At 42.2% G+C, this 19,789-nt stretch overlaps 1 protein-coding gene across 1 annotated transcript in view; it reads right to left on the bottom strand.

The window, feature by feature from the left end:
* Nucleotides 1-18,968, bottom strand: part of LOC135201685 (protein BTG4-like) — a 29,007-nt gene extending 10,039 nt beyond the window's left edge. Inside the window, 2 exon segments of the mRNA XM_064230823.1 lie at nt 1,446-1,704; nt 18,624-18,968. Coding sequence (XP_064086893.1) covers nt 1,446-1,704; nt 18,624-18,805 — 441 coding nt within the window. The 5' untranslated portion in view covers nt 18,806-18,968.
* Between the last annotated feature and the right edge of the window lie 821 nt (nt 18,969-19,789).

Genomic DNA, 19,789 nt, shown 5'->3' with positions numbered 1-19,789 from the left:
TTACGTGATTCTGTTCGCAATTCTCCTTTATATCATCGTAATACGAACTTTACGTTATTTATCTTATATTGGCGTGAAACCAACAGTAAAATGTGTTCTTTCAAGCACAGTAGTTTTGATTAAAATTATTTTATCTCAAATTTATCTACGGTTGTGTTTGATGGCATACGTTTACTGGAGTTTTATCCTGGTTGCTGATGAACGATAATAGTCATTAGCAGCTTGACAGTTTGCTCAGCTTCAGTTATAACTAGGTTTAAATTTAACAATATATTTGCCGCTTGATCTTTGATCTATAGCGAATAAAGTTATTACATTAAGACATCTCAGTTCTATTCTACATAACGTCATATATAACAACTACGGTAATAGTGTACTATAGTACTACGATACGATGATTGAAATACAAGCCAAACACATGTTATCGAATTCGGTTGTACTTAAAAAAAAACATAGTTTCACGTTCAGTTGTTCATGGCTGTACCTGTTTATGCAATGAGTATAACGTTAAAACCATACTTTCATCATTCTCTTTACCTGTTTTTGAACTTATGTAACTAGAAGATGGGATAAAGTTAGGCTATTGTAATTTGGTCTCATAAAATCGGATTATCGTAAGACAAATTATCGTAACTTGAACACTGCAGCTACCAGTACACTGTATAACACCTTATAATATCTTTACATACTCTAGACACCCAAAGGATTAAAGCTAGGCTTTTTTCACTTTACAGTATTTATAATGCAATAATGTACTGTACAGTAAATTCTAAAGATCTATACTGCATAAATATAATTTTACTTATTGCGCCATCGCGGGATTAAGGCACCGTTTGACTAGTCTAGGGCACTGTTAACTGGTCTAGAATTTCGAAAGGTGTGCAGCGGCCATAGGCTTTAAAATCGCTTAGCATCGAAAATCACTTAGCGTTGGCGGCCAGGAACAGAACCCCTGCCGCTAACCGAGGGCCGCCTGTATTGTGTGCGCGCGTAGTGAAATTCCTAGTGTTGAGGTTGGTTTGTCGCAGGAGTTGGTGCTTTCTAAGACAATTTGTATTTTTCATAGCTACAAACCTGAGGTCTTAACATTGTACTGCCCACCTCTAGCCGCCCCTCTGTCTTGCTAAAGACATCCTGGGCTGGGAAAGACTGAACGCTGTGGCATGGGTGCATGGTCCTTGACCACTTTTCACCCAATATATGCACACATTGCCAGATCTCAAAAGATTCCTTGCTTTTAATATGTGATTTAACCGGATCCAGCTAGGCACCAGAAATTATCCTATTGTTAAGACCCCAGGTCTGTAGCTATGAAAAATACAAATTTTCTTATAAAATTTGTCATTTTTGTAAATTATATAAAATAAAAAACTTCCGTATTTCTGAAAATCAAAATGAAAATTACAAGAAAAAAAATGTTCCATCTGACAATGTACTGTACATACCTTGACCATGCCAGATGGGGTAGAACTTGGGCGTTCTATTTCTGAAAAGTCAAACTTATCGATGTTGTTTTCTTTGTTTCCATCCTTGAACGATGCAATGGTACAACAAGAACCCTTGTGCTCTCCAAATCTACAGCACACTTCCTCTGGATCAACCCATATCGTCAATTCGACTGGTAGATTAAGGCGATCGTAATTTAACCCACACTCTTTTGCAGCCCTCTCAATCATTGGCTCTCTTCTTGTATTTTCATTTAGTCTGAAATTTTATTTTAAATGGTTCAACATTCAAGTAAAGTTTCGTGACACTCAAACATTTACCAGGTCCTAAACTTTCCAATTCATAGCAAACTTCTTTGACATCATTATACACAATGCTCACTAAGTATCAATAAATTTTTGATATTCTCAATAAATTTTTGATATCAATGAGTTAGACCAAACAACCTCATGTACTTGTCATGTGAATATATTTACTTTGCAAAAGGATATAATTCACTAATTCACGCATTGAAAATTTAGAAAACTTTATAATAGTCTTATTATTTAACCTTCAGACCTATGTTTTACAACTGATCCTATTCTTTAATGGACACAAAAATGTAAGACAGCCCTAAATATCCATAAGTTTAACAAAAGCATTCAAATTAAACAATGTAGGAAAATTCATCCTATACGTAATTTACTTTGCAATGATGAATACTATAATATAATGCTGACATTTAATATGATATTTTTAAGATAAAATGAAGTTTTATATATACTGTAATTATCAAGTAACTACAAAGCTATAAGGTTTTCAACCATGGCAGCATAAAATTTCAAAATTCACAACAGCGCTCCTTTTGTTTTGTGTACGTGACAGGTGTGGCCTACTTTCAAGGACCGACAGGAACAACTTAGCAGAAAGTTTCAATTTGTTTGTGCCCTATTGTACATATGAGAGGAGGTGGAAGGGTTCCAGTTATGTAATTGCTTGGTAAGTATATGTATATAAAACTTAATCATGAAAATGTCATTTTTTATATAAGTAACTTACCAAGTCATTACATAGCTGACTCCACATTAAATGGAGGTGGGATACATGGAAATATTCTATTCCAAAACATTCAAAAAGGCAATGACTTTGAAATGGGAAAGTTGCTGGCATTGACGCAATACTTGTTTCCCTAACTGGCAAGAGATATGAAAGGTGGGTGCTGCCTTTGGTCAGTGCTCACCTTGACCTGTAGTGGGCGTGGCGGTATAGTCAAGGGTCATCATACTTCAATAGGAACTTCGCAGTGAAGGAAGTTCTCTGAAGGCTGGCAAAGTTTAAAAAGGGTGCCCTTGCCCTGGGCGTAGAGTAGAATAAAACCAAACAACGCTGTCACCTACAGAGCAATAAAAACCACAATCCCAATCCACTAAAAAACTGTGGGTACTGCAGGTGCAATGTACCCCCAGACTCCCTTTTTAAAGAAAGCCCACTATGCTTCCTCTCCCAGCACCATGCCAGCCATGTATAAAGATCCTAAGGTAGTACAATTTTCAAAACCAATTTTGTTCTGGATATCCAGCCAGCTAACTCCTTTATATTATTCATAGAGAAAAGAAAAAAAAAAAAAAAAAGAAAAATCATAGTTCTGCTAGACTTTTTCACAAGGATTCCAAATATCCTCTTACTTTGCTTCTACAATGAAAAAAAATTTGATATTACGGGTTTTGATCCAGAAACTGTCCAGTTGTCAGGCCATGCTAACTTTATTATTATTTGCAGGGAAAAAAAGAAAGCACTAATCTGATAGAACTTTTCACAAGGATTCAAGATTTGCTCTCACTTTTCTTCTACGATGAAAAATAACGTTGATATTAGTGGTTTTGATCCGGATATCCAGCCATGCCAACTTCTTTATTATTATTTGCAGAGAAAAAATAAAACACTATTCTGATCATACTTTTCACAAGGATTTCAAATATGTTCTTACTTTTCCCTCTACAATGAAAAATAACAATAATGTTATGGGTTTCCATCTGGATATCCACATGGGTATCCGGCCAAGCTAATTTCTTTATTGTTACTCATAGAGAAAAAAGAAAGCATTTTTCTGGTAGAATTTTTTACAAGAATTCCAAATATTCTCTTTATTTTCTTCTACAATGGAAAATAATAATAATAGAGGTTGGTGTCAGCTGGGTTCCGTTTTGATCCAAATATGCCGCCAGATATCCAGCCATGCTAACTTTTTTAATATTAGTTGTAGGGAAAAAATAAAAATTATCCTGATTGAACACTTCCCAAGGATTCAAAATATGCTCTTACATTTCTTCTATGATGAAAAATAAGGATGATGTTACAGTTCAAACAATGCCGGCCTATGGTTGCCCGCCACCAGGCACTCCAGCTAGTATGGTACATACCTGCATGTGTGTTTTAATCTGTTTCTTTGTTGTGATACACATTTCTTTGATTGACTGATATAAAGACCCTAATGTTGTAAAGGGCAAAATATATACATATGTGTTCTAATATGTTTTGTATACAGTCAAACCTCGGTTTTCGCACTCCTCTCTTTTCGTACGTTTCGGTTTTTGTAGACTTTTTTTCTACAAAATTTTGTCTCGATTATTGTATGTTTCCTCGGTTTTCGTAAACTCGGAAACGCTCCATCTGGGGCTCAGTACATGACCAGGCTCCGTATCAAGCGCCAAAACAAAGCATCCCATCTTCTTTCATGACCCATCCTCTTTGGTGTTCGTTGTTTTTGTTCTTTTTGTGCTTTTTCATTCGAGTGCAACTGCTAAATAAGCCATCATGGGGCCAAAGAAAGTTCCAACAGAATTTAAGAGAGAACTCATAGCAAAGTGTTGGAGGAAGTTGCATGCCGATCTCGGTGAGAAAATCCCTACAAGTGCTGCTGTTGGTAAATTTAAGGCTGGTTTGAAAAATTCAGAAATCAAATGGGCTTACATAATGTGCCTACTTCAAGGATGAAGGACATGTTTGCAAATGTCTCTAAAGAGTTGTACTGTGCAACAGGGGTCCAGTAACTTACAAGCTGGTCCTAGTGCCAGTCAAAACTAAAGAGGGGAAGTAACCTCAGTTAGTGCCAGTAAAAAAATGAAAAAGTGCCAGTAAAAAAATGAAAAGTAACCCCAGATAGGTCCTTGATACCTGAAGTCCTTCTGGAGGGAGATTCCCTTTCCAAACAATAACCTCTCCTCCTCCCTCTCCCCTCCTCTCCGTCTTCCATACGCTAACAAGTATTTTCCCTAAAGGTAAGAGTGATTTTAAATATTCATTTATTCATTTAATTATGTAATCACTTATATTTATTTCTCATTGTTTTCTGTATGTAAAACTGTGTTTATTCCCTATAAATGTATTTTTGTTAATATTTTTCGGGGTCTGGAACACATTAACCCTCTTACGCCGACTGGACGTATATTACGTCAACATTTTTTGTCTCCCGTGTGCTGACTGGACGTATTTTACGTCGACTTACAAAAGTTTTTTTTTAAATTCGCGGAAAAATACTTATAGGCCTACCAGCCTAAAACTTTTGAATCACGTGCCTTGGGGGATGCTGGGAGTTCACGGATCAAGGTGTTGTTTTGTTTACAATCGTTACGCAGGCGCGCAAGCGCGAATTTCTTTCTTGCCGCACTAAAAAGTATCTGTGACACATCTCAAAAATTATTTTGTCACTTTGACATAATTTTTGTACCATTGTAAATTAGCCGTTACATGAAGTATTATATATGAAAATGTGCGCATTTTTATGTAGAATACAACAATAAAGGGATTTTGACGTAAGGAAAAATCTATTTCTGGGCGATTGGCTCGTGTCGCCAGCGAAATATCCTTTAATCTATTATTTCTAGGGTAAATGTACTAACACATACCAGAGAATAAATAAATAAAGAAAAAAGGTCAGTATAACTGACTCGCTCACCCTCCAAGAGGGTGTCGGTATGAACACTATGGCGAGTGAGACCACTACCACGAGCCAAATGCCAATAGAACTCCCCCACTACAAAATCCCTCCAAGAGGAGAGCCGACCCACAGAGTGGGCAGCAACTACTACTACTACTCCATCCCATGCTGCCGACTGCTGCGCCTCTGGTGGCCATCCTGAAGTTAGCAGACAATCTTGGGCGATGGGATGGGTAGGGCGGGATTTCGCTGGCGACACGAGCCAATCGCCCAGAAATAGATTTTTCCTTACGTCAAAATCCCTTTTCTGGGCTCAGCTCGTGTCGCTGCGCGAAATCGTACCAGAGAAATAGCACAAGATTGTAAACAAAATTAATAAAATAAAAGAAGGTCTCAAATAAAAGGTAAAATAAAATTGAAAGAATATAATTGCTAATAAGGATACATATACACAATGATACAAAATAGAATATTGCTTAAATTACACTTAATTCTAATAATATTTCTTAACTTAAGGTAATTTACATATATACAGGGGTAATAAGGCATATATGTGCAAAAATGGTATCTGTGTAAAGCTATGTATCAGAAATCCAGAGCAATTAACATAATAAGTTGAACAAAACAAACTCAACAATAATAATATATAAAGGAATGTATATAACTTAATATACAAAACCCGCGTACCACATTACAAATAAGATGTATCCCCTAGCATAAAAATAAGGGGATGACATCCAGAGATCAAAATCCATAATCAATTGTGAGTGCCCCTAGCAAAAAAATAAGGGACACCCACTACATCATCAACAAAGCAGCTAAGACACAAGGTGACCGTAGATGAACAAGGCAGGAATAGACGAACTGTTGGGTGAGGCAGGTAGAAAGGAGGACTGGTTCTTCTACTAAAGATTAGGTGGAGTCAGGGGAAACTATGTTACCCGCTGCTACTGCTGAAAATTTCAGAGCTTCCAAGGACTTTAAGTAATGACGTTTGAACACTGTCGGCGATTTCCATCCAGTATATTTTTTTCAACTCATCGAAGTTCATATGTTGGAAATAGTTAATTGAGGTGGCTACTGCCCTGACATCATGTGCTTTTGGGAAAGAGTCAGGATTGGCCTGTTTAATGAAGTACAGGATTTGTTGCCTGATGCCTTTAATAGATAAAGTACCACCTTTTTCTCTCTTAAAGAGAGGACCCGATGAGGATGAGGAGGTCCTAGACAGAAAGGCTCGTAAGGTTGAAACTGGGCAAAGAGATACATCTTGTGGAAGGGGTAGAACCTTCCATGGTTCCCAACCTCATCAAAGGATCTTCATTCTTAGCTATAAAGCTACGTTCCGGAGAAAGTAGCACTTCCCCTGTGGGAAGGAACTGGATATGATCCGGATCTCTGGATAAAGCCGACAGTTCTGAAATCCTAGCTCCTGAGGCCAAGCTTAATAAAAATAGAGTTTTTCTTAAGAGCATTATAAACGAGCATGTGTCATTATTGGTTTCTGAAGCCAGCTTTAGAACATCGTTTAAGAACCATGATACTGACGTAGGCCTTACAGAAGGTCTAAGTCTAGCACACGCCTTGGGAATAGACGAGAAGTAGGAATCTGTCAAGTCTATGTTGAAACCAAATTGAAAAATCTTTTTCAAGGCTGACTTGTTTGTCGTAATCGTGCTAGCTGCTAAGCCTTTTTCAAATAAGGATCTGAAAAAGGATATAGCTGAATTGATTGTCATGATCCTAATATCTGATTCTCTCAGGAAGGTTGCTAACTTTTTGACAGCAGCATCATACTGTCTCAAAGTTGAATCTCTTTTATCGGATTCCAAGAAGAGAATATTTTGCGGGTCAATATTCGCATCCCTTTTTGCTGCAAACTTCATGAAATCCATAAAGTTAGGGTTTTGAGAATCCCTGAGGAAGCGAACACAGTCTTCGTTTGAACTGACTGGGAGAGCCTGGGATTGGGAATCCGAAGAGGGCGAAGACCCAGTTCCAGAATTAGAGGGTACCAATTGCTCTTCGGCCAGTCTGGGGCTACTAGAGCCACTTGACCCTTGAATGTCCTGAGTTTGTTTAACACCTTCATGAGAAGATTCACTGGAGGAAAGACATAAATCTTCTCCCAGTTGTTCCAGTCTAGAGCCAGGGCGTCCGTGGCATAGGCCAGAGGGTCCAGGTTGGGGGCCACATAACATGGGAGTTTGTGGTTCGCTTGAGATGCGAAGAGATCCACCTGTAGACCTGGAACTCTCTGAAGAATCCATTGGAACGAACTGTTGTCCAGTGACCATTCCGACTCTAGAGGTACTGATCGGGATAGAGCATCTGCTATGACGTTCCTCACTCCAGCTATATGAGTGGAGGAGAGATGCCAACTGAACTTGTCCGCCAGGGAGAAGATGGCTACCATGACATGATTTAGATGACGTGATTTGGAGCCTCCTCTGTTTATACATGTACTACCACTGCGCTGTCCAGGACTAGCTTTATGTGGGAGCACTTTGGCGGACGTAACCTTTTTAGAGTCAAGAACACTGCCATTGCTTCCAGTACGTTTATATTGGAACTGACGGAACTGAGGTGACCACGTTCCTTGAACTTTCTTGAACTGGGAATATCCTCCCCAACCGCTTAATGAAGCGTCCGTGTGGATGGTGATCCCTGGTGGAGGAAACTGAAGGGGCACTGACACCGACAAGTTCTTGACTTTCGCCCACGGCCGGAGTCGATTCTTTAGAATCAGAGGGACTGAGGATAATTTGTCCCTGGACCTGACATTTGCTCGTGAGCGCCAGATTCTGGTTAGGTCTTTCAGTTTGGCTTTCATTAGGATGTTCGTCACTGATGCAAACTGGAGTGAACCCAGGATCCTTTCCTGAGTTCTTCTTGACGCCAGTTTGTGACTCAGAAATTGCTTGACTGACTTCGCTATTTCCTTCCTCTTGGTTGATGGAATCGACAGAGTATGGGAGGATAGATTCCATTGAATGCCTAGCCACTGAAAGTTTGACTCTGGAGTGAGTCTTGACTTGGTCCTGTTTATCTTGAAGCCTAGATATTCCAGGAACTGAATCACTTTCAGTGTTGCTCTGTTGCATTCCTCGACTGTTGAAGCCCAGATCAACCAATCGTCGAGATACGCTACTACCATAACCCCTTGCGATCTTAGTTGTTGAACTACTACTTCCGCCAGCTTCGTAAACACCCTGGGTGCTACGTTGAGCCCGAAAGGAACTACCTTGAAGGAAAATGTCTGGTCTCCTATCTTGAAGCCCAGATACGGACGGAAGTGTCTTGCAATAGGGATATGATAGTAAGCGTCGGTAAGATCGATAGAGGTGGTGACGGCCCCACGGGGAAGTAAGGTCCGCACCTGCGAGATCGTGAGCATCTTGAACTTGTCGCAGCGAATGGCTAAGTTTAAGCGGGACAAGTCTAAGATTACCCTTCTTTTTTGTGAGCCTTTCTTTGGCACGCTGAACAAGCGTCCTTGAAATTTTAACCTTTTGACTCTCGCTATAGCTCCTTTCTGAAGGAGATCCTCCGCATACTCCGTCAATTCCTTGGAAGGAAGTTGGCGGAAAGGTCTGGATGGGGGTGGGTTCGCTAACCAGCTCCAACCCAGGCCTTTTGACACAATGCTCTGAGCCCAATTGCTGAAGTTCCACCGGTGGCGAAAGTGAAACAGCCTCCCTCCTACCTGAAGTTCCTCATTGGTTCTGGTAGCCTCCTCGGCCTCCCCTGAAATGTTTTCCCCTATTAAAGGGACCTCCCGATCCTCTCCCACGAAAGAATCGCTTACCTCTGCCTCCCTTACCCGAGCGGTCATACTTCTGTGAAGCTTGACCCTCGAAGACCTGGTTGTAGGCTGGAGAGAGGGCGTAAGAGGTGGAGGGCGGTGGAGGCTGAGGGGAGATAACATAAATCGGCTGCGACTGAGCCTTTGAGGTGGAAGGTTGGGCTGTTTGCACTAAGGGAACAGCCGGAACTTGCTGAGAGAAGCGTGGCTGCTTCTTCTGGTAGGGCTGGAAACGTCTAGGTTTCCTTTGAGCCTTACCCTTACCGGCTTGATCCTGTCGTCTCTTGGCCGTAAGACCCCAACGGTCTTTAAGGCTCTGGTTCAGTCTCGTAGCCTCTGACTGAACCTCCTTCACCATCGCTTCTGGGAAGAGGTCTGCTCCCCAGATGCTTGACGTAAGCAACTTATTCGGCTCGTGTCGAATTGTCGCTTCTTGTAGGACATGTTTCCTACAATTCGTCCTGGCAGTGGCGAACTCAAACATATCCGACTGCACCGTTTGAGTCAAAGATTTGGTAAGAAGCTTGAAGAGTGGCTCCGACCCATAGGCAATGGTAGCCACCTCGGTCATAGCCATGGAATTAATAGACCTGGCTAACCGTGACTTGGCATCGAATTCTGCCTGAATAAGGCTATCTGGAAGCCTAGGTAGCTTCTCACCAAACTGCTCCATAGCACAGTCTGGTTTTGGAGTTTTGCCAGCTGAGAAGGTGTTAGGTAAATCTTCCCACAATTCACCGGCTGAAGGAAGTAAAGGAGATGTAGGATCTGCTTCCTTCAGTTGAGGCATGGAATCCCCCTTCTGGGCTGCTGGAATAGTAGTTGTCGCGATCTTTGTCAAGAAAGGGAGCGGGGTACTCTCTTCCATCGTAAAGATCGTAAACGGACTCTTAAAGGGTTGGATTTTCGTGTTGGAACAATCCATGTCCTCTAGACACCTGAGCCCATTCTCTCTGAGCCTGGTCAAACGTGAATAGAGGACTGTCTCCTTTGGTACTTTATCATCCCGAGTCATGGCTGAGGCGGTGAGCCTGGCGTAGCCGATGAACGGAGGCTGAAGGTCTTCCGGGTAGAACTCGAAGTCCTCAATCCTCCGAGTTCCACATTCCGGGATAGAGATAAGCCCGTCCTGGAAGGGGGCGTATGACGCTACTCTCCAAGGGTTGTTCATTGAGAACGGAGGTAGAGAGTCATACGGGGGTAGCTGGGCTCCACCTGTGTTGAAAGGTGGAGGAGAGGCTAGAGGAGCTTGGCTCAGTCCGGCTATAATGTTGTCCTGAGAGGTAATCCTATCAGACAACCGAGAGATCATTTGTTCCATGCTATTTTTCAGAGACCCAACCAGATCGCCCACTTGTTGTAACAGACCAGCGTTGGAATCCAAAGCCGGAGCTGCTGCGGAGGTGGAAGGGTGGCTCTGAATCGGAACCAAGGGTAGCGGAACTGACGACTCCGCTGGAGTGTGAGATCTCTCCCTGGAGGATCTACTCCTCGAAGACTTAGAGCCGGACCCAGAAGCTTTAGATCTCTCTGCTCCGGGGTTTTTAGCCGGAGACTTACGAGAAGAAGATGACGCCGAAGCCGTCTTCTTAGACGACGACGACGTCTTCGTCAAGGTTTTCACTGTTTGACCCTTGACCTTGGGTCTAACTGAAGCGTCAGGAGAAGTATACAGTTCATTACCTGTAAAGCCTTGGAAGGATGGAGAGGTTGCAGGGGTAGAAGAACCAGTTGCACCCAAGGGCATCCCTTGGGTGTCCAACGTACCTACCTCGACCAACAGGTCGTCTACACCTACCATAGGTTCCACATTGATATCAAGCGTCGCGACTTCGAGGAGATGTCCTGGCCTTGGTCCGTCAACGAGGCAGCCAGCTGTTGCTGGATGAAAGCGATAGTCGGGGCCGCCTCTGCTGGGTCACGTAGCCTGTAGCCTTGCCTCCGGGGAAGATTAGTACCGCCAACCTCTTCTCAAGGATGTAGGGCATACCCTTGGCGGCGTTCTTCCCAAAACCGCCGACCCAGGCCCGCAGGGTTGCCAGTGCGGTATCCCTCACAGCCGGGGCCTGGAAGAGAAGGTATTGATTAGATTTTAAGAATAACTTAAAACTAAAACCAATTTAAAGCTTAACTTAAAATTTTATAGGGGCTATAAGACCCCCTGAATTTTATCTTAAGTTAGGGTGATTAATGTAAAAACTTAAGCACTATAACAAATGAGGACCAGTTACCGGAGTTGGAATACTTACCCCGTCTAAGAGCTGGCTCACCAGATCGTAACAGATGGTACACGTCTCGTGGTACCAGACCTGGATGTCCCCGTGCGGAGTCGCGCATGGAGCATGGGACCGGCAAACTTCGTGTCCACATGGGTCCTGAAGTGTGGCGGCGCATCCCGGATGCTCACAGTGGTGGTCTGTAAGTGAAAAGACACATGAGTATCTTAAAGACTATCCACTTACAGGCAAAGGACAGAAGAACTCCGTTGCATGCCGGAGCTCGGAAAAAATTTGGGCATAACCCCTCCCTTATCGCCTGAATAGGCTATAACCCCGGAGAGATCCGGTGAGACAGGTAAGGGAGGGGGGGGGGGGGTGGTTTAAGGTACTTAAGATAAACTTACTAGTTTAACATAAAAGATCTTAAACCTAAAAACTCGAACGTACCGGACTAAGTCCCGTGCGTGGCGGAGTGTTGTAACTCAGCGAGACGGAGTGGTTAGAAGGGACCAACTGTATGCTCCGGTCCACCCTGCTGGGTGGACTAGCACCTTTCCGCTGGATGCCAGGTCTCCGGTGGTAAAGGAGCCCTAGTAAGGTGGGAAAGAGCGAGAGGACATACAGACTCGGGCTAGTAACGGAGCGACGGGGTAGCTACGGAGGGGGGAAAGGCCAGTCCCCCCCCACCTTACCATCCGGCCGGACCGAGAAGCCGGAGAGGTCGAGTCCAGTCTGGGTCTGTCCCGTCCCTCTACTCCCTCCGCCTGGGGGGAGAAAGGGAGGCAGGCTCGGGTATGCGGAGCGAGCATGGGAAGACCGACCCACCGACTCTATAGAAAGAGCGGGAGGGGGGGAAGGTGACTGGACAGGCGTCTGGCTGCCTCGTGATCACGTAGTGACCACGGGGCGGTAAGAACCAAACAAAAGACAACTAAGCCTAGAAACATAACCAACTGATCAGAGAGATGCTATCGGGAAGCAACCGAACTGAAGAGCGGTAGCATATAGGCCCTATGGGCCATAACCTAGGCTAAGCAAGCCAGACGCCTAACTAACCTAAACAAATATCATATAAATAAATCAAATGAATAATAATGAAAGAAAGAAAACAACATAGTAGGAGAAAAAATCCAGGAGTGTACGACTAACCCGAAGGCAAGTCTACCACTCAAAGCTAGCCGAGGCCGATACTAAGAGCCGTGGCTAGGGTCTGGATGGAAGGGGCCTACATAAGGTAAAAGACATGCATGCATGACAAAACCGTGTAGACCGTACCCTAAACAAAGCGGATAATAGAAACAGAGCGTAGCTTAAGTAAGGGGATGTTCTGGGTATGGGCGACCAAGAACGAACCCACCACGAGGCAGAACCATGCTGCCATGCTTCCGACCTAGAGTTCGTATTTATACCTAAAAAACGGCAAATACAGGCTCAGGGCCGGAAAAAACCAAATAGCAATAAACACTGAGTACTTAACTTAGCTGCTGCGATGGCTGCACGCTCCATGGTAAATAAATCCAAAGAAAAGGGCACAAAACCACCGAGTAAAAAAGGGCACGTGTGAATCGTGTGCGCTAACTGAAAAGGATGGCCACCAGAGGCGCAGCAGTCGGCAGCATGGGATGGAGTAGTAGTAGTAGTTGCTGCCACGCTCTGTGGGTCGCTCTCCTCTTGGAGGGATTTTGTAGTGGGGGAGTTCTATTGGCATTTGGCTCGTGGTAGTGGTCTCACTCGCCATAGTGTTCATACCGACACCCTCTTGGAGGGTGAGCGAGTCAGTTATACTGACCTTTTTTCTTTATTTATTTATTCTCTGGTATGTGTTAGTACATTTACCCTAGAAATAATAGATTAAAGGATATTTCGCGCAGCGACACGAGCTGAGCCCAGAAAAATACTTATAATTGTAGCTTTTATCAGTTTTGAGATATTTTCATATAAATAACGATAATTGCCAAAATTTCAACCTTCGGTCAACTTTGACGCTACCGAAATGGTCGAAAACGCAATTTGTAAGCTAAAACGCTTATATTCTAGTAATATTCAAGCATTTACCTTCATTTTGCAACAAATTGGAAGTCTCTAGCACAATATTTCGATTTATGGTGAATTTAGGAAAAAAATAACATTTTCTTTACGTCCGCGCGGTAACTCTTCCGAAAAAATCATATGTGCGATTGTGGTAATGTTTGCACCATTTTAAATTAGCCGTTACATAAAGTTTTATATATGAAAATGTGCACAATTTCATGTAGAATACAACAACAAATAATTGAAGGTTGTAGCTTTTCTCATTTTTGAAATATTTGCATATAAATCACGATAAATAGAAAAAAAACCATGTTCGGTCAACTTTGACTCTACCAAAATGGTCGAAAAACGCAATTGTAAGCTAAAACTCTTACAGTCTAGTAATATTCAGTCATTTATCTTCATCTTGAAACAAATTCGAAGTCTCTAGCAAAATATTTAGATTAATGGTGAATTTTAAAAAAAATCTTTCCTTCTCTCTGCGCGAGGATTCTCCGCCACAAATCTCCGAAATACGTACGTACCATTCTCGGAATATTTGCTCCGTTTAGGCATTTCATAGAGTTTTATATATGAAAATGTGCGCAATTTCATGTAGAATAAAACGAAAAATATTTTAAGGTTGTAGCTTTTCTTATTTCCGAAATAATTGCATATAAAAAATATATATATATAAAAAAATTCTACATTCTGTCAACTTTAACTCGTCAGATATGGTCGAAAACTGCAATTGTAAGCTAAAACTCTTACAGTATAGTAATATTCAATCATTTGTCTTCATTTTGAAAGAAATTGGAAGTCTCTAGGACAATATTTGGATTTATGGTGAATTTTTGAAAAAAATATTAGTTTACGTTCGCGCGTTACGAATTCATGCATTATTTTGTGATAATATTTTCTCTGTGTTGCTTTTATTGTTATACAATGTGTTGTATACCAAAATGATCGCAATTTAGTGTACATTACAACAACAAAAAAAGTAACTTGTTACCTTTAACCGTTTTGCGCACAGCGCGATTTGAATACAATTATATATGACATTTTGTTTTTGCGCTATCATATATCGCATTATTTATATATGATAAAGATAAGTTTTTTCATTTCTGATGGTTGCATACTAAACTTCAGCCAATGACAAAAAAAGGAGCCATAAATGAACTCTTAATCTTGAAAACTAAGCGCGCTGTGATTTTTTGAAAAAAAATATTTTTTCCGCTTCCGCGCTCACTCCGAAACACCTCCGGCACACAGGAGACAATTTTTTTTTACCGCTTCGGCGTAAGAGGGTTAATTGTATTTACACTATTCCTTATGGGAAATATTGTTTCGGTTTTCATGGTAGGTTCTGGAATGGATTATGTACGAAAGCCAAGGTTCCACTGTACACACCTTGATGTAGTTTTTTTTTTTTGTTTTTTTTTAAATAAAAAGGCACTCCCCAGTTATCAGTAATCCAGTTTTATGGGCTTGTCTAGTGCGAACCAAAAATTGCAGATTTCTGGTGCCATAATGGCCAATTTCAGGTTATCTGTGCTGATAATAGAGTTATGGCCCCCTCCCCCCACGATAACCGGGAACTGCCTGTATAATGAATTGCAGATACTGTAGTATACAGTTTTTCTCTATATTACTTTGCAGATGCAGGGTAATCCTTCCGATATTCAAAGTTCACAGTTTGTTTTTAGTTTGGTTTCTTAGATTAAGAAGTTGTAGAAAATTGGTATGGGGGGCATGAAAGTGGTATATTTTCCTTAAAAATTCCATATTTTTCTTAGAAAATAGTTGCACTGTATTTCATGCATATGTATCTACATTTTTTAATTTGCTCTGAATTTGGAAACCTTGAGTTGTTAAGGGTCAAAATTCCATTGTCTGGTTGTGTGTAATTCTAGAATAAATTAGTAATAAAGAAAATTTCGTCTGAATACCCTTAACATATTTTTACTTGAAACCATCTGCCCTTTGTTTCTTTACTTTCAATCTGGCCACAACAGTGAATGGCTGACAGAACTGAACAGTTTGTTTCCATCTTGAATTTTGTTATTTGAACTAACACAATCAGGGTGCTGAAGTCAAGGTCAGGCCTCCAACCTCCTGATGATGTGGGAATGACAAACAAACGGTTGTGAAAACCTTCCATGCATAAGTCTTTGACCACCTCTACAGCTCTCTTCCTGAGCAGAAACAAGACTTCTTGGGACAAGGCCAAAAACCTCTCCAAGCCTACCAACTAAGCTGCTAAGCAGATGCAGGACACTAAGGGAGGTTTCTCCCTGAATGGGATGGAATATCCCTCTGAATACTTTTAAAACCCATGGCTCTGCATTTCTGGCTTCCCACTTGCTCCAAAAGTGGAGAAGACTGGCTCCTACCGAACACAGAGGACAGGATCCTCACTTGAGAGAGGAGGGCTTGACAGATGGCTTCATAACTGAATGAACTGACCGAAGGTTCGTGTCCAGACAGGGCTGGACCTTTGTTCTGTTGCCTTGAAAGGGCTGCTGTTGCAACAATGAGACTGTCCTTGAACTAAAGGAGATTATAGGACCATGTCCCGACTCCTTAGGGCTTCTTTTGCAACTCTGCTGCTGTTTGACTGTAGCAAAGGGAAACAGGATTAAACAGTCCCAGGCAAAAAGAGAAGAGTTGACCTTTGGGAGGGAGTGACCCTATGTGGTAAAAGAACATCATGGCTCTCTTTTCTTGAGAACTCCCACTGCAAATAAAGCAGCCAGTTCTTGTGAGCCATCCTTAATTGTCTTATTTGTGCATGAGAAGACTCATAACCAGTACGCAGAAAAATTCTCGAAGCATGGTGCAATCTTCAAACTTCTTGGCTAAGGCACCCACTGTCCAATCTGAAAAACTGAAGATCTCAAAGACCTTTAATGTCCCGCACTGAATGGCCCAGTTCTGAAAATTTGAACGAGATCTAGGAGGAGGAAAACACTGATCTATGTGCTGAAGCAATTAGGCTGGAGAAGTCCCCTTGGGAGGAGACAGAAAGTCCCAAAGAAGGAACTTCCCCAGTGACGTATGAGACATCCCCTTTTCAACAAGCCTTGCCAAGATCCCGCTTCTCTGTCAACCAACCCCCCATACTTGATAGGGCTTTCTTTGATGAGGAGGATAGGACCATCCTGGGCAGCCTGGAAGACTCTGCAGGCTATCAAGAAAGCTGAACTGGGAGATGACAGGGTTGCTGGAGAGAATGACAAGTAACAGAACAGGACGTACTTCAAGAGAACCGCATACGACAAAGAAGGCTGTTCCTGTTCGATGTCTTCTTCACCAGAAGAAATAGGAGAAGGAGCAATGTCTGAAGGTTCCTGAGTCAATGTACTTGGAAGCTTCTGCATGAGATCCAGAGTACTGTCCAGACGACTCTGTAGGGGTATACAAATGCTTGGAGCCTGACTGAAAAGGGGCATTTGGTGCCCAGAGTGTAGTGCCAAATGCTTGGCAGATACTGGTGCCAAGCTGGCAGGTGAATGGACAGACACCGATGGGTACACGTGCACAGGCAAATAATCAGACACTGACTCGTACACTGGGCGCTTGAATAAGTTCTCCCTGGCTCCTCATATCCCGAAGGGCACTTGGATCCCTCTAGGTGCTTGGATTCTGTCGGGCGCTCGGACCCCACCAGGTGCTTGGAACACTTCTTAGAAAATGAAGCTCGCTTTGGTGCCAATCACTGGTGCTCTATCACCAAACCAGCGAGAGATGAATGACTGGGGTTGTCCCAAAGGCTACAGGAAGGCTTGGGACTGCTCCTATTCTTTGGTCTGATTACACGGAAGTGGGGAAGCACATTAAGCAGTGGATACATGCCTTTTAAATGGCATGGATGCACCCAAAAAGGGCCCACTGTGTCCCCTCTCCGCACTGGAGTCCGAATCACTGGATGATAAAGCATGCACTCCCAGTTGGATGCCTTTCCAGTGGCTGTCCACCAAGTCCTGGGATCCACATACGTACAACAGGCTCAGTCAAGGGAGCAACAACTTGTAAGGAAATCCCACTGACCTCCCTTGGACCTCCAGTTTGCCTCTTCCCAGGTCTAGGGGAGTTTGACATGGACCTTCGCCTGGCAGTATTGGTGGGACAAGTAGTTACCTCCTCAACTGACACTACATTTGCGCCATGATCATTAGCACTCATCTTGTCCTTGAGACCTGTGACTGAAGCCCCAATTTGGGATACAGTATTAACCAAGACTAAACTTTGGGTCTATCCTGGCTTCAAGACTGGCGATGGCTTTGGGTTCGGAAGGTTAGGAGCTACATAACAGCGTTGCTGGAAAAGTCAGAGGACTGGTCATAACGGAAAAAAACAGTAACAAGCATAGAAAGAGCAGTTATGACATTTTAGGAGAACCCTGGCTAGCAGAACCCCTAGCTTTGGCTCTAGCAGCTGCCTTTCTCTATTTCTTTCAAATTTGTCTAAATGAGTAGTTAAGTCTTCCACCTCCCCTGATCCCAGTCCCTACACTCTTTGCAAGTTAGATCAGCAAAGAACATATGCATTCTACAATGACAGAAAATAAGAGTAAGTGTCATATCCGGCTGAATTAAGTCTAGTATTGCAGCCTCTGTAGCAAAACCAGATACTAGTCAAACTAGTGTCAGACATAATGTGTCACAATCGGGAAAATTCATATCTAAATAAGCCAAACAAAATCCAACAAAGGCTGCTCAAACAACCAATGATCAGTTGTCGGCTGGCAGAAACAAATTGAGCTCTACCATAAATTTCAAAATTCAAGCAGGCACAATAGTTAGAAAGTAATAGCCGTATAGTTACTTGGTACATTACTTATATAAAATGAGAGAGCACACAAGCAATACAGCTAGTTATGAACAGAACAATGGGAAAGTCAGGCAAAGGGGAATATCGTTTTCTGATCTTCATAAGTATGTATCCCCTTTGTTAGTTCGCTGGTCCAGTGCATGTGAACAAAAGGTACTCCAGATATGAAAGGTAATGGTTTGTGTCTCCATAGTAACAAATATCTCAACAATTAAATGGTGACTTGATATTGCAATCACCTTACCTTACCCAAATAATCTGTTAAATGACCTTGGTGGAAAAATAAATCTCTTCTCCTTATAATATGGCATTTCTTCATTCATTTCACATTAAACAAAGAGGGCTCCTAAAAACTTTCAAGTACCTGACAGCTGTAGTAGGTAGTTGGACTTACCTTAAACACCTATATCCTTGTCCTCTCCAAGGTTGACTGGGATGCCAGTGAGTGCTAAACCTATCCCTCAACAGTTCTTCCAGACATTGCTCAAACTTTTCAATTTTTTCCTCATCTTCATTGGAATTCCGGCGGATGAGTTTAGAAATGAAGCATACTGCAGCAGAAATTTCTTCTTTCATGATGCAATGGGATGGTTGAATACAAGTGAAAACTATATTCTTGAAAGGAATACAAGAACAAAACAAAACACATGGGGAGGTAGAAGCAACTCTGGTCAAGTGATAGCTTCAGCACCGGGCTCCTGTTGAATAAGTAAAAAAAAAAAAAATTAATTAAATTACAATCTAATAGATAAGTCAGGACAATTTTCAGCTGAAAACCTCATTAAATATGATATTGTTATGATACAATAAAGTTTGTTCATACTTACCTGGCAGATATATATATAGCTGTATTTTCTGAAGTCCGACAGAAATTCAAAAACTTCCGGCACACACAGTGGTCGGCCAGGTGGTTAGTACCCATTCCCGCCGCTGGGAGGCGGGTATCAGGAACCAGTCCCATTTTCTATTCATAATTTTTATTTCCACTGTCCCCTGAGGGGAGGTGGGTGGGTACTTAATTATATATATCTGCCAGGTAAGTATGAACAAACTTTATTGTATCATAACAATATCATTTTGTTCATGAAACTTACCTGTCAGATATATATATAGCTGAATCCCACCGTTGGAGGTGGGAAGGGACAGAATAGAAGGATTTTGGGAAACAAATGCATGCAGATGATTTACATCTTGGTTCCACCTGTTAGCATTGCTGGCTTCGTGGTTATTGCCATGTAAGTCTGCTTGTGCTACTAGAGTTGCCAGCGAGGTAGAGACCTATATAGCTGGTGCACTCCAGATGATCTGTCAACAGGGGCGAGACCACGACGTGACTAGACCATATTGACCATACCATGAGGGCTAAGAAGTAAAATAAATATATATATAAAAATATATATCACCACCTGACCAACCTAGCCAAAGTTAAGGTGTGTTAACTAAGGCTTAAGAGTTAAGAAGTCACCGTTGTCGGCGACTCAACTACTAAATTAAGAGCTCTTCCTAACCATTTTCTACAGGATAGGATGAGTGGTACTACTTGCCCCCAAGATTGTGTCT

The sequence above is a fragment of the Macrobrachium nipponense genome, chromosome 23 (assembly GCF_015104395.2).
Source record: "Macrobrachium nipponense isolate FS-2020 chromosome 23, ASM1510439v2, whole genome shotgun sequence".
Lineage (NCBI taxonomy): Eukaryota > Metazoa > Arthropoda > Malacostraca > Decapoda > Palaemonidae > Macrobrachium > Macrobrachium nipponense.
The sequence above is the reverse complement of the archived record's forward strand: the minus strand, read 5'-3'. Positions and strand labels throughout refer to the sequence as shown.